Raw genomic sequence first — 16,235 nt, 5'->3', positions numbered from 1 at the left:
CGAGGAATAAATCAGAGCCAAAGAAAAAATTGTACAGTGTCACCGTAATTATGCCAAGAGATATAGTATTCTCACTAAAGAAAAATGTCATTTAAAAATGAATGCCATATTGTACCATTATACCAATGTTAATTTCTTAGTTTTGACAAGCGTGCCACATTATGTAAGATATTAACATTAAGAAAAGCTAGGTGAATTCTCTGTACTATCTTTGCGACTTTTCTGTATCTAAAATTTTTTCAAAAAATTACATTGAAAAAAAGAATACCAATAGAAACATTAAATATTTGCATTAGACACAAACAACTTCTTTACCCTAAAACTTTTAGGCAGACGAAAATGGTTTTTGAAGGACATTTTAAAATCTCAGCTTCTGGAATAAATATATATAATAAAAAGGTGCAGCCTTGTGTAAATTCTGGGAAGAATTAGTTGATGCTTCTTGGTTTTGCTTCAGGAAACTCATTCTTTCAATAAATTTTGACCTATTATGGGCCTTGCGTGTTCTAAGGATACATCCACAAAGATATCTTTTCTTATCTGGTGAACTCCTGCAACAAAATAGATAAACTCTCTGCTCTCATGGAACTTACATTCTATTGGAGGCAGAGGGAAATCAATAATAAACATGAATATAACAAATAAATAAATTATGTTGTATGACTGAAGGTGATAGGTGCCATGAGGGGAAAAAAAAAAAAGAAGAGCAGAAAAAAGGGATTGTAGTAGTATGCATGAGGGCTAGGCCATGCACAATTTTAGATAGGCCGATCAGAGCAAGCCTCATTGAGAAAGATGAGAGGAGCAAAGAGGAGGGAGATGAGGGAGCAAAACATGAGGATATCGGGGGTGGGGTGGGAGTGAAGAGCATCTCAAGCAGAGGGAATGTCCCCAAGGTTCTTGATTTAATCTCATGTTGTTTTGAACAATAACTGCTTTACAGGCTTGTAGCCTAGGAGGAATAAGCTATGCCATTTAGCCTAGGCATGGAGTAGGCTATTCCATCTCTGTGTACGTGTACTCTGTGATGTTTGCACAACGACCAAATTGCCTGATGACGCATTTCTCAACAGTATCCCCATCACTACACTGCATGGGACAGGATCATTCTTTACCGTTTTGTGAATAGGTTCTGGGTGGGCAAAGGCAGAGTAGGGAAAACAGTTAGAAGGCCAATGCAGGAATCCAATGAGATGATGGTGCCTTAGACCAGAATGAAGCAGTGAAGGTGGTGAGAAATGGTATGCTAGAGCTGGCTTGTTTCAGTCTTGAAAGCCATTTGTTGATTTTTTTAGGGAGTTTACAAGCCAGTTGTTAAACATGCCATTATTAAAAATTAAATTATATAAACTTACAATTAAATACATTATATTGAAAACTATAGTAATAAATTCTCAAAACTCATCACTTCTTAATTGTCTTTACTTAATTACTTTGCTATTAGCATTTATTATTATCTCTGCTATTTGTGTCTATTCTATCCATATGGTGAAAATACTGTAAAGTGGGGTGCTGCTGTGCATCTCTTCCCATTTCTGTATCTAGTGACATTACATCAAGAGTTTGTCAGCCATGGTGGAAGTATTGACACTACAGAAATTGGCAAGTGCTACAAATCTGGGTTCATTTTGTTCTTAAAGAGAAACATTTACCAGCACACCACTGCTTTGTGCCTTTCCAATTATACCTAGGGATATGTGCTACTAATCCATCTAATGTTTCAGGTTCCCTCACTTTTATCACTTTCCTAGCCACAGAGCGGAAAGCTTAATATAGAGGATAACTAGGTATTATGACTATTACAACAGGATAAAAATAACACACTCCCTTGAGTTTTATACCATCACTACATACTGTTACGAAAAATCATCATACCTGCGACTGGATCTTTAGCGCCGGCCCTAGCTTTAATCCCATAGTGCTTCGAAGATGCTCCTCTGTGAGTAATGGCAGAGTTTCTCCATCGATTGCATGATCTTTAAACACCTTATTAAACACAAACGGTGTTAACTTTGCCTAATTTTTTTTTTTAATTCTTGTTTTCCATACAAGTAAGTTAGTTTTGGAGGAAACATTAAGACTGCTTGAGGATGACACAAATTTTATAAAATTTCACATTTTCAGTTACTCTCTTCTGCGCTCCAGTAGCACATTGTTCATGCTCTTTAATAACCCTTGGAGTACGTTGTAGTCCTCTGTTTAAAGAACTCAGTTCCAGCCTGGAATAGCTAATATTTGAGTGCGCACCTAGGTCTCATTTATCAACGTACCTGTAATGCGGTGGCTGGCACATAGTAGATGTGCAATAAACGTTGCTGGACAACTCAGTGAATGAACAAAGTCTCAGTAAAGGGATCTGGGTAAGAACTGTCACAGACAAATGTCATCTCTCACATTTACAGGTGCACTGCCTCCTGTCCACTGCCTTAGCCTAATGGCAGAGGGAGGAGAGGAAAACGCAGATGGGGCTGTCATGCAGGCCCTTTCCAGCAGGGCCTGTCTGACTGTTTAGGGATGTGACCTTTCCTTCCTTTCTTCCTGAAATGGGGGAGGCTGCTGGTGGACAAGGATTCCAGGCAGATGCAGAGATGGACAGGAAAAAACTGAGCGGATTGGTAGCACCATCATTTCATGATCTCCAACTTCAACCTGCCTGGCAATCCTGTGTTTGCCGACCAGCTTTCTCTTCTTTCTATTTCAAGCTTTCTTCACACTCCTCGAATTTTATTTTATTTTTCTCTTTTTGTAAATGTTTTTCTTTGACTTTTAACCATATGTAATACTAAGCTTATAATACCTTAAGTCTTTTTTTTTAAATTAATCTCTTCTTTCTATTTCAAGCTTTCTTCACACTCCTCAAATTTTATTTTATTTTTCTCTTTTTGTAAATGTTAATATTACCATATGTAATATTAAGCTTATAATACCTTAAGTCTTTTTTTTTAATTAATTAAATTTTTATGATGACATTGGTTAACAAAATCTGGTAAGTTTCAGCTGAACATTTTAACAGTAAGGCATATATATATATTTACATTGTGTGTTCACCTCCCATAGTTAACATTTCTTTCTGTCACCATCTACCTTCCCCCACCCCACTACTCTCTTGTAACCATTAGTCTGTTGTCCATGTTCATGAGTCTCTGTTTGTCCTGTTTGTTTGTTGCTTTTAGGTTTATATTCCACATATAAGTGATATCTTCAAACTTTAGACACTACAGAATCCTCTCTTATTTTCAACAGATCATATAACTTCCTAATTAAAAAAAAGAAACCAGTAGATAAGAACTTCCTCTAATTATGCCTAAAAAACCTAAAAACATATTTTCTTCCTCTGTCCTCATATGTGAAAGTGGGGTCCCTCACTGTTGAAAGACAATCTCTCCACATATTCTGGGTCCTTACCCCTCTCACCTTGGGGCCCCAATGAGTAAATAATCCCCTCTGTTGCCTTCCATCTCTCCTCCTTGGCAGGCTCTCTCCCATTAGCACTTAAGCAAGTTTCCACCATTATACAACAAGCAATAATAAAAATGAAAATATACAAACCTCACTCTGCCTCTAGATACTGCCCCATGCCTTTCATCCCCTTTACAGCCCAGTCTCTCAGAAGATTTGTGATGCTCCCTGTTTCCATGATCTTACTTCCTAGTCATTCCTCAGTCTCAAGGAGTCTTCATCAATCTGCTCTCCTCTGGGTCTCTGGTGACTCTGTTATTACCAAACCCATGAATATTTTTCAATTCTCATATTTTTTAGGCTCATGCCCTCTCCTTTGCAGTCACCTTTGTGGCTACTGTTTCTTTGTCCATCCTTCTGTGTTAGAGTCCCTTAGGTTTCTGTCTCAGGTCTTCTTTTTTCTTTCTTCTTTGTCTCAGTCTCTCTTGGCTTCAATGAGTGTCTCTCTATGCTGCAGGCTCCCTAATGAATGGATATCTTTAACTTAGAAGTTGGATCATGCCAATCCTGCCTCTTAGAAAGTGTTCTCATCTGTCACCTGCAGTATTCCTGCCCTGGATCAAACATGATTATTGCTCATCTGAGGAGGCTTTCCCACTAGTCTTGCCGCCTTCGACCTGTTTTCATAAAAGCAACCTAGTGACCTTTTTGAAATATAAAGCTAATCATATCGCTCCTGCTTAAAACCTCAACTGCCTCCAGGATAAAATTATAATCCTTCACTGGGTCTTCGCGGTTCTTTGTGACCTAGCTCCTACTCCCACTCTAGTCTCCTGTCTTGCCATTCTCACCTCTCCCACCTTGCCCCTGGCCCTCTCTGTGCCACTAGGAGCTACTCTCAAAATCCCAACTACACTAAATTCTCTCTGGCTCCTAATCTCTGCCTGGAAATTCTTCCTTTGCCTCTCTCCCGCCTCACTTCCTCCCTCAGCTGGTAAACTCACCATCAGGTCTCACTTTCCTTGCCTCTTCCTTTGGGAAGCCATGAGGCCTTCCTGTATGTTCCCACCAGGCCTCGTACCTGCTTTCTCATAGCACATTCTCACTGACGTAGAATCCCTTACTAGCATCCCTCTTCTGGACTGTAAGCTTCCTGAGCAGAACCATGTGTGTCTCATTTCCACAAGGTGTTCCTTGCAGGCGTGCCTCAAGACGCACTGAAATCTAGAATCTTCTTGGGAAGCTTCTGTACCAGGAACTTTGTGTTCTAATATATTTTACTTGTTTACAAAATATATTTATTAAGTAATTATTTCCTTTCCTATTTTAATTAAGCAAATCGTAGAATGGCTAATGCAAATTAATTTGAGCCAAAGCAAAAAAGGTGACAGCTTGGATTAGTCTTATAGCCTTCTCTTGTGGAATTGTATGATCTCTTTTAGGTTTTTTGAAATAGAATAACTTACAGATCTCTTTAACCACTTTTAAGAACTCCTAGGGGCCCAGGTACCCTTGACTAGAAACCATATGGCCCAATATCCTCAATGTACAGTAGTTATAATGGAAAGAGCTAGATTTGTAGTTATATACACATTTTTCAAGTACTTACCCTTTTAGCCACCTCAGTTTAATTCAGCTGTAAAATAGGGTTAATATCTTCCTTGCAGAATTATGGTATAGACTAAATTTAAAAGATAATCTATAAATGATGTGTCCAGTACAGTGCCTCACACATAGTCCATGCCTACCAAAGACTCTGTATCATTATTATGATTTTTTGTAAATGAGAGAACAGCATAGAAAAGGCTAAGTGAGTTTCCCAAGAAGCACAGCTTGCCATTTAGAGAAATTATAAAATAACCCCCAGTTTATGATTCCGATTCATAATTTTCCCTGCTTAATTACACTGCCATTCAGAAAAGGGCTGCTGATGAAAATATTTAAGTATATTAATGGTGGACATTTTGCTTTATTTCTCTTTCCTTAGTAGGGATTCCAGTGAGCAGTGAAGGAACTATGAGTGAGCACCAAAGAAAGAGAAACCACAGAGATAAATTTTCAGACAGAGGTTGGTGGTCAGCCAGGATCTGAAATGCGAGAGCTGAACCCTGAGCCATGATAGATGAACCCTGGGCCTGGGGCAAGGACACAGCACATGCCACCGTCTCTCAGAAGATGTTCCACCCCCTCGTTCTCATGAGAACAGTTTAGGCCAAGAGCATCATATATATGTGCATATATTTTTAGTAACTTCGGTTATTTTTAGAGAGAATGTTTTATCTGCTCGGTTCTTTGAACTAGGCATTTACTTAGAAAAAAACAAAATGTGTTACAAGGTCTCCTGGATGTCCCTAAGCAGTTGAGCCACCAGCCCTCTCTCTATATCTATTTAAAAGAATTCATTCGTAGAGGGATTTTGGGTTTTAGTTGTAGTTATTTTTTTTCTGAATTTCTCTGTCTACCTACAGGAGGCAGGTGGTGGGAGGTTGCTGACGAGGCACCTAAGGCAGACGTGAGGAAGAAGAGGGTGGGGTACAGTGGGTGTAACCTGACTAGTCCAGAGTCTGTGAGTAAAACCCAAAGGGACATTTAAGACAATGGTTCTTGTGAGGGTTGTGCACCCAGCGGGAGCCAGGAGATTCTCCTGTTTCTGTACAGAACGCAGTCACTGAGCATGGCAGCATGGTGCCCAGCAGAGCAGCGGCGTTCTTGTAGTCGATCTCATCAGTACAGTTTAAAGTACACTTTAACAAGGAAACGAGAGAAGGACTTGATCCTAAACACATCTGCAAAACACCTAGAAATAATTATTTCTGCTTCTTGGGGTGGGGAAGGGAATACTGACCTCCTATTGGTGAGAGATAATGAGTCAGCAGAGTTTGGGTATTCGTGTTTTTGTGTTTTTTACGCACCCGCAAGAGGACATTTGAGATGATAAAGTATGAAATGCATATAACATTATTTATTACAAGAGTGGTTGTTATAAACTGCACTTTTATGACTGCATCGCTAACTGATTAAGAATAATGAAAGTTCAAACAGATTCAATCCACCAGAAGTCAGCAATCACATGTCCGTTATACACGAGGTTGGTTGCTTCTTTCCAGCTCTTATCAGAATTGGGTAACTTCATTGTACGGTGGTTTATATAGCACTTGATAAGTGACATAGATAAATTTAAAAGGTGGTTCATGACAAAAAATAAAATAATAAGGTTATACTCATTAAATAGTAGACAATAGAACAAAAAATTTTATCAGATATGCAAAAAGATAAAGTAGGTGATGAAGAATACAACTTGTCTCAAAAGTAACTTGAGGTTCTGTTCTAAGAGTCTGATATAGTGATGAAATTAATTTATTGAGTACTTACAAAGTGCCAGGCACTCTTTATTGCTTGCAACAACCTTTTGAGAATGTATTATATTATCCCCATTTTACAGGTGAAAAAACTGAGGCACAGAGAAAAGAGGCAATTTGTCTTAGGTCACATGTCCAGAAAATGAAAAAGTCTGAATCTCAATCTGTATTTTCTGGTTTCATAAGCCATATTCTTAATTACTACTCTACATAATCTTTCCATAAGTCTCACTAACAGAACAACAAAAAAAAGGAATTAACAGCATTACATAAAGGAAAATATTATCGCAAAACTAAGATCAGTTAATTATGATGTTGTTAAATCAGAATGTCAGTTAATTATGATGTTGTTAAATCAGAATGTCTTTTTCTTGCTTTCTTTTTCTTTAATATATAAATCAAAGACAATAATACCAGACTTAGTAGGCACATCGTTGCTTGGAACTGTATTATTAAATCACTTGAAAAAGTAAACTATATGCATGAAAATGAAGCAGTGACATAAACTTCGAAAACTTGCCAACCCATGATTTTTGTCACCAATTTTCCTATATAAATGAAACTAGCCTTCATTCCAACTGTCTTAACATCACTGTAATTTTTTTAAAAGTAGTGTTTACCTATCAGATTGAATTATATGTGTGTATGCATTTTTGTATATTGCTTCAGCATAAATTTAGAATTAAAAATATATAATTTCCAGCTTTTCAGATCTATTGCCTTCTTGTCCTTTTTAGAACAAAGTATATATTTCCATTACCTGTTGAGTAGCCAAAACTACTTGTATCCAAGTATATGCCCCTAAAATGTTTGTTACATGGATGAGTAGAGAATGTAGTAAACATTTCCCATTATTTTTGCATCTGTGGCTTCTGAATCTCTCAACCTGGGGAGACGTCCCACCTCTCTAGAGTCTTGTTGAAACATAAACTAAAGCCAGACACTGGCTTTCCCAACTGGGGTGTGGGCACATGACCCAAGTTCCATCACATAGAGGCTCCTTTCCCAGGGTAGCCACGGGCATAAAAAGGGGAGATTACTAGGAATACTCTCTGGGGCGAAGTGCAAGTTTGACAGAACTCATTATGGAAAAAATATATATATTTCAAAGTGTCTTACTTTTATGAAAATACTTAAATATTAGGTCACCTGAGCATAGTCTGAACAACCCGGAAGGCCACTGATGAAATTGTGCACATCACTCACTGTCCATTTCTGAATATCTTCATCCAAGGACAGATTCTCCCCAGTTGTAACCAGTGTGTGTGTTCCTTTAAAATGGAAAAAAAAATTATTTTGTGACATAAAATTTCCAAAAAAAAAAGAGGGACACTAAGAGTACAGTTTAAAGTATAATTACATTAATTTCCTCATATTCTATTACCACAGAGTGATCCCTTTATATAGATCTATACATAAATTCCCTAAAGGATATCAAGAATTATTGAAAGATGTTTTCTAAGAAACTTAGCTGCCTCCTTTCTTTTCTTCCTCTAAAGGATCTTTAATGACAGCATTATTTTAACTAAACAAAGAAGTTCCTGACTGCTCCAACTTCTCTAGATTCCAAGGGAAATGCCCTGTAGATTTCACTCTCCAGCTTAACATCACTATGATGTCATGGGGTTTATCATAACACATGTTATGTGATTTATCATGCTCCCTGGGCAATGCAAAAATTTCGCCGCATTTTCATGAAAATGGCAAATTAACACTTTATAACAGAAGTAGTTGGTCTGGTGGCTAGATTACACCACACCCCCAGACTGAATTTCTGTTTTAAAATATATTTATCTAAAGAACTTCTAGAAAACTATTCAGTATTTTTTGTTGTTGTTTTGCTTTTTTTTTTGGAGATGTGCCTCAATATGTTTAGGTTAGATTATATTAACAGTAGTGGGCACTAAGAGTTAATGCTTCTGTTTAAAAGTCTGGTTTTTTTTTTCTATACTTAAATAGGAGTAGATAGAATTCATATTTTAAAGCAAGAAGCTCCTTTATTTTAAAGTGTTGAAGAAATTAACAGCAAACTAAATTAAAATTTTAATGAAAAATTCTGGTAGGTTTCCCCAGCCTTCCTCATACTTGCCTTCCTAGCCTTTGCTGAAAATTTTCTATATGACAATATACAAATAGAAATGAGTTTCACTGATATGGCTTCTTGGAACTAACTAGTAAAATAACTTCGAGAAGAGGTCATTCTAAATAGGATTAAAAAAAGGAAGGATAAAAAGAAGCATGATGGTTATAGCTCACTATGTAACTACTGAAGGACTTTGTGACCTGTGGTTCCCAAGAATCTGCCACTGGCCATAGGCTCCTGCATACCTACCCGACAGAGATGGTTGAGGAACTGGAGGGTAAAGCCCATTCTTTTCACCACAAGCTGCAAAAACCTGCTCTGAAGCCTTCTCTTTCCCACTGTCCCAGGCCTTTGCTTCCAGAGAAGAACCATGTGCTGCCCAGGGCTTTCTATGGGTGAGCTCCAGCTCTCCACAGGTGTTGGCAAGAGCTGTAGTTGGCTTTTCATTGGTTTCGCTTGACGGCTGGTTGCTGAGAGCTTCGGTTTCAGCGTCTTTTGCATACTCATCCTCTTCGTAGGGGATCGCATGAGTCTGACCGAGGGTTTGTTCTTCCGCTTGACTTTTGGAACGCTCAGTATCATTGTCTAGAACTTTCTGATTCCCTGCACCTCTCCTGAGACGACGACATTTCTGCCCCCAACTCTCTAGAAAGCGTGGACTAGTTGCCGTTAGCATGGGGTTTCCCTGAATGTTTCTCAGGGAGCGTCTGTGCAAATGCATGTCACTGGCAGGGAGCATGCTCCTGCTGTGGCAGGTGGCTGGACCAGCAGGGACGCAAGGGCTGTAAAGGAATGGTAACCCAAAGCCTGCTAGCCCCTTGGGATTCATTTTTTCTATTCTCCTTTGCTGATAAATGGCATGCATTTCCATTTCCATCCTAAAAACAAAACAATACATTTTATACAATCCAAGAAAACCTTAGAAGTATAATTTTAATGGCCCTCTGCCTTCCCTAAGATAGCACCTGTTTTTCCTGTGAGTCTTCACACTACTTACCTGAAGTATTTTGGGGGGAAACACAAATCGCCAACAAAGCCACCGGGAAGGAGAGTTTGGAGTAAGATCTGAGGGTGAAGGGCATGGCTGACTCTCCCAGTGGAAGTCTGAGGCCAGTCTTTAGAGCCTTACCTCTGGCAAATTTAACAAGTTTGCCTGTTAAGTTTCTATATGTTTTTATTATAAATTAATAATGCAGCACAGGGTAGTTTCTTGCCAGAGATTAATCTTCAAAGAGATTAAAATTCTAGGAAGAGGTTTTTAAACCCTGCAGTACAATTTTAGTGGGACTCCAGAGCCACAATAAGTCAATGCAAATCTCGACTGTTACAAATTAATTTAAGTGGCAGGAGTAGGGGAAGAAGGAGAGGGAGGGCTCGTTTTTGCTTACTTTACTTTACTTTGCTTATTGGTCATCACCTGGACCCTTTAGGGTTCAGTAATAAGAGAATTGACTCTGATTCCTTCTCTCTCCCCACCCTACCATTAATGCTGGCTTTCCTTTCTCCTGGTTGCTACAGCTGAAGGATACTGTTGCATTGACATGGGGCTGTCTGGACTCTGATGGCATTGTCTGAAGTGGGGTTGGCAAGCTTGGCTCCTATTTTGGTCAAAACTGAAGTCATTGAAGACAGAAATGCCAATATGAATTTCGGAGGAATCACAGCGAGGCATTTAGTTGCCAGGCATTGACAAACTATTATGGTCTATAAACTTAGCTTAGCTATGTAATTTCTAATCTTGCTTTTATCCTTAATCAACCTGTATACATGTTTGTATATGTTTCTTTTGTAATATCCCTGAAATACTTTTGTAAGTAATCAGAGTACGTGTATATACATATATATATGTATATATATATTCAGAGTATATATATATATATATATACACACATACACACGAATATAACAACATACGCAAATATAATAAATGAATAAATGTATATATAAAAGTATATATATATTTATATCTATTTACCTATCTTTCTAAAACAAATGAATAAATAAACAAATGAATGAATAAGAAATAAATTTTAAAAATACTGTTGTGTTACCTGGCAGTATGCTGCCTTTGAATCATTTCATTCCTTCTGGCCATTGCCTTTACCGATTCAGGTGGTAAAATGCCCCAACCTTAAAAAAGAAAACCGCCATTCCATCCACAAACAAATTAACAACATCTACTTGAAAATAATAAAATAAAATATAATGATTTAAAAGAATATCTTTTAAAAACCACCGTTTGAGCATAACATTGGAAACAACATCATATCCTTGCTGTTTAGCAACTCGAGTCATTTTGGTGATGGCATGATAACTCTGAATAATTTTTTTCTTTAAGTTTAGGTCTCATGATTGGTGAGATTTCCTGTCATATTTCAAAAGGAAAAAAAATGGAGTGAACTGTGGATCTCTTGATCTCTTTCTTTTGAAGTAAAAGTTGGTAGCTTTTGTTATTATTGTTACAAAGAATTTGTTGACTTTCAAGAAAAAAATGTAACTAAGTGCCGCTTCCTGATGCACTAAAATCCCTGGAAATAAATGCTTGATTTAAGCGGATAAAATATAAAGTTCTCTATGGGGACATTTTGTTGTGTCTGAGGTAAATGCTTCTCCTAAAACATTTCCAATGGAATGTGCAGCAATTATATTCTTTGTTCATGTCAACCTTTTAAAACATTTTGAAATAATGGCAGCATCGCCAGAATTCAAGTCTCTATTCTTGCCTTGGTAACTTCATACTATATTGATTTTTTATTTCTCTATACTCCGAACTCACTTAGAGTCTATAGTGGTGCTTCTCAAACCATCTATGGTGAAGGAGCATTTTTTTCTTTTAAAATTTCCAACTCATCATGAACCAATACTTTTAAAAAATAATAAATTATTTTTTAGAAAATTGAAATGAAAACAATGACATATACAAGCATAGTTTTAAGATATTAGATTGATGGACATAAAATAACCTTGTCAAATTACCATAAATTTTTCTAAGCCCTGACTCTCTATTTATGCATTCATTTGTGCAAATACTTCCCAGACCAGCACAGGTCCGCAGAGCACACTCTAACCATAAGAGACGCACAAATTGTACTTATTATATGTAGTTTTGTTCAATGATAATTTTCCAAGTTTAAATCTGTTCCCCAACAAGAGGGTAAGTATTATGAAGTCTAGAACTGTTTCTTATACTTACTCTGTACTAAGCTAGTAGACCTCATTAAACTATTAAAAGCAACCTATCTTGACATAAACCATAAGGTATCTTTTTTTTTTATGAGATTCTTTGTCATTTATAAAATTCAGAGGTTAGATGAGATGACGTCTAAAAATTCTCTTACTCCAAAGCTCTATATTTTTACAGTTCAGTGGCTTCAAGATATTCTCCTTAGATAGCCGCCATGAATGAAATTGCCAACTCATGGCGCACTGCCCAAAGATGAAGAGAAAGTCCATGTGAGTAGTCCAGTGTACACAGCACAGTTCTAACCATCTGGATTTTAGGACCCTCTGAAATCTGGACTCATCAAAACTATTTCAAGTTTCTCTCTTTCTGAAATAGGTGACCTCAAACTTAGCGTTAGTCCAGCTGTAATAAGTCACTCCTTACTTAACATCTCAATTTGTGAAATACACTCTTGTCTTAGTTTCTATTGTACTAACTTATTTAGAAGCTCAGTTTCTATAGGAATGAGTCCTTACCTTGCCCTTGCTTACTCTCCTACACCTCGGCCTTGAGGAGGGAGACTGATCTATGTCCCCAAGACAGGTGATCAATCTGCCTGTTTGTATCCAAATATTGGCAGCTTCTGGGTTCTTCATCACTAAGAAGGACACTCTGAGTCTCTCATGTTTTTATCTGTCACCACATATAGATTTATTGCGATCTTGCTGCCAGATGGGGCTTCCATCCAGGATCAGCTGTGGCACCTGTCTTATTTGATCCCTAGGCCACTCCAGTGGGAGTGTCTAATTTCATATCTGGCCCTTGCTCGGATGCCTAATTTCATTGCAGTGGGTCCATACACTGTGGTAGCTCAAATCCAGGCAGGCTTGTATCTTCACTGGCCCTGGGATCAATCCTATTTCTTTTCGGGTCAGGCTTTTCACTCACATTGTTCCTATCTATTGAGAGTTGTTGGAATTGGGAAGCAGAAACAAACAGAAACTCATAAATATAGTTTTGGGAGATCAGATGCATCAGTTCGATCTTCAGTATTGTGAGGAAATTCTCACCTGCTAGTCTCTCTGGATCCCCAACCAGTCATGTTTTCACTGTTACCGCTCTACTGAAATGGCTCTTACCAAGATCGCCAATGATCTCCACACAGCTAAATCTAATAATGTATTCTCAGTCTTCACCTACTTGATCTATGAGTGGCATGCTTGACGCAGTTGCTCAGTCTCTCCTTAAAACACTTTCTTCTCTAGCTTTCTAGGCTTCCATACTCCCCTGGGTTTCTTCCTACCTCATTAGTTGCTCCTTTTATTTCTCCCTTGCTTGTTCCTCCTCATCTTCTTGACCCTGTTGATATGTCCCAGGAATCGTTCTTTTAACTTCTATCCACACTCACTCTATAGATAATCTCATAAGTCTCATATATGTTGATAACTTCCAAAATTATGTCTCCAGGCTGTCTCTGGAAGTCCTCTCTGGACTTTAGCTGCCTTCCTGACATCTCTCGTTGATTGTTAGGTATCTCAATTGTAATAGGAGCAAAACTGAGCCTATGATATCTCTCTTGCCCCAAGAACTGTGTTGCTCTCAATATTCCTCAACTCAATAAATAGCAACTCCACCTTTCTGATTGTTCGGACTAAAATTTTTGTTGTCAGCTTTAACACTCTCCTTTCCTCACATCTTAGATCTAAACTGTGAGGAAATCCTGTTGTTTCTACCTTCAAAATAATTACAAAATCCAACCACTTCTTATTATTTCTACTGTCACCACCATCATAATCGTTTAACTATTCTAATTGTCCATTAACTCCCATCAGTTTATCCCCAGAACTTTGGTCCTATCAAGTCAGTTCCCAACACGGCAACCAGAGTGATCTTGGTAAAATGTAAGTCAGACCATGTCACTTCTCTGTTCAAACTCCTCAAAAGCTTACCCCTCTTACTCAGAAAAAAAAGGCGAGTCCTCATTATGACATATCAAGTCACATATAAACTTCCCCGAGCCCCTCTAACACTCAGATTTCATCTCCTCATGACCTCATCAGTTCCTTATACATAAGATAAGACAGATTTTCATGTTATTCGTCAGTAAATTGGTGGTTGGAAAAGTTAATTTACACTTGGTCACAGTGGTGGAACCATGATTTAAATCTATATAGCAACTGCAGAAATTATAAGTATTAACACTACACAGTTCTACCTCCAAAATTCAGCAATAAATTTGATGGCAAGCTTTTTGCAGCTGTCTACTTCACAGCAGCTCCACACACGAGAGCTATCTACTGCTCGTACCTGAGTAGACGTGATTTGACAACATGTTCGGCATATTTGCGTTTGGTAGAACAGAGGATCCAAATTGAGAAGGAACACAAAACTGTCTTGGGTCATTTGGAACTACAGTGGAAGGCAATAAATCTCTAAAGGAAAAAGATATAACAGATAAAATGAGGCTGGAATTGTACAAAATTTCCACTGCAAAGCAGTGAGTTTGTTTTATTGCCATATGGGATTCTATTATCTCTTCCCAAAATGAAGTATAGAAGTCTTGCAATATATATTGGTTTAAGTAGAAATATGCTAAGAAAGATTAGGAGGAAGGACTCTACTAAGGAAGAATTGACTCAGCTGACAACACAACAGAGAAAGCAGGAAAGTTTTGGCGACGTCTGGGAAAAAAGATCTAATCAAGTCCATTGCAGCTTTCTCATTTTCCATGACCAACATACTGTTCTGACCGCAACATTATTTTCTCATTTAATAGAGATATTTGGCTTGGGTTTTGCCATCTGGGATCAACATTTGACTACCTGATGGGTAATTGATTTATTTTGCCAAACTTCAGTGATCTCTAGAAGTCCAAGTTTATTGTTTACTCTCCATGAACAAGAATAAATAATGGATTTTACTTTTTCCTCAGAATGTCAAAATACTCTAAAGAGGGTAAGATTGGAAATTGCCATAGTGTGCATCCTACATACTGATAATATCACTTTTATTGAAAAGAAAGAATTGTTCTATCACAAGAAAATCCAGGGTGCCCAATTGTCATGAACTGAATTGTGTCCCCCAAATCCACATGTTGAAGTCCTAACCCACAATGTGACTGGATTTAGAGATAAGGCCTTTAAGGGTAATTAAGGTTAAATGAGATCATAAGGGCGGACCCCCAATCCAACAAGATTGATGTCCTTATAAGAAGAGGAAGAGATACCAGGAGTGCACATGCACAGAGAAAAAGGCTGTGTGAGGACATAGCATGAAGGCAGCTGTCTGTAAGCCAAGTAGAGAGGTCTCACTACAAACCAACCCTGCTCACACCTTGATCTAGGACTTTCAGCCTCCAGAACTGTGAGAAATAAATTTCTGTTGTTTAAGCCACCCAGTCTGTGGTATTTTGTCATGGCAGCCCTCCCAGACTGTACTAATGTTTGCACCTGCACAATGCCTGTCACATAGTAAGTGTTCGTTCGCTATTTGCTGAGTATGTCAAGCAGAACTCAAAAGAGAAGTAATGGGAAGTATATTGAAAGTATAGCCAGTGGAGTATTTTGACTTGCATGACTGCACCACGGTTCATTGAAATAACAGTAGACAATAAAATAACACTCAAGTTAACATGATTTGAAAACCTAATGATTATCCACGTTCTCCTTTCACCAGAATATTACATTGGAGGAAATACCTATCCACAGTCGGAGGTTCAAATGGTGAGGGAACCAGTGGGATCCTTCGCTGCCCTGATGCTGTCAGTAAAGGGTTCATGGCCATCGTTGGGTTTATCATTAATACCTCTCGCCACTGATGGAGTTCTGAAAAGAACCAGTTAGAGCTATGTTAACAAATAACTACTTTGTGAGAACTATTTGAATTATTTTTAAACACAATGAACACCTATGATATTTTCCCAAAACTTGGGAAGACTAGCTATACCAAGCTTTCAATCGCAAAACAACAACAAAAAAACCTCCATTGTAAGCACCCAGATACAACTATAGAACTCAGTTTTATCCATGTGCTCCTGTAATTTGTTGCAGAGTCCACAGGTAATACCATACCACACTACAAGCAATAATAAAATTAAACCAGCCCTGCAAGATTCCAGAAATACCAACTTCCTTTCTTACAACTTATTTTGATTTGTATGTTTCCAGAAGTACAAATGCAGATATTCTCCCATATATTTTTAATCATTGGAAAAATATTCCTTAGTTGATTA

At 37.9% G+C, this 16,235-nt stretch overlaps 1 protein-coding gene across 1 annotated transcript in view; it reads right to left on the bottom strand.

Annotated features, from left to right (window-relative positions):
* Window positions 1-15,787, bottom strand: part of SAMD7 (sterile alpha motif domain containing 7) — a 17,232-nt gene extending 1,445 nt beyond the window's left edge. The window contains exons 1-6 of the mRNA XM_006910817.1: window positions 15,702-15,787; window positions 14,312-14,436; window positions 10,893-10,971; window positions 9,091-9,719; window positions 7,908-8,029; window positions 1,876-1,986 (exon numbers count right to left, since the gene is read on the bottom strand). Of these exons, the coding sequence (XP_006910879.1) occupies window positions 1,876-1,986; window positions 7,908-8,029; window positions 9,091-9,719; window positions 10,893-10,971; window positions 14,312-14,436; window positions 15,702-15,787 (1,152 nt within the window). The remainder of the gene's footprint in view (window positions 1-1,875; window positions 1,987-7,907; window positions 8,030-9,090; window positions 9,720-10,892; window positions 10,972-14,311; window positions 14,437-15,701) is intronic.
* Between the last annotated feature and the right edge of the window lie 448 nt (window positions 15,788-16,235).

Source organism: Pteropus alecto, unplaced genomic scaffold (assembly GCF_000325575.1).
Source record: "Pteropus alecto unplaced genomic scaffold, ASM32557v1 scaffold33, whole genome shotgun sequence".
NCBI lineage: Eukaryota > Metazoa > Chordata > Mammalia > Chiroptera > Pteropodidae > Pteropus > Pteropus alecto.
The sequence above is the reverse complement of the archived record's forward strand: the minus strand, read 5'-3'. Positions and strand labels throughout refer to the sequence as shown.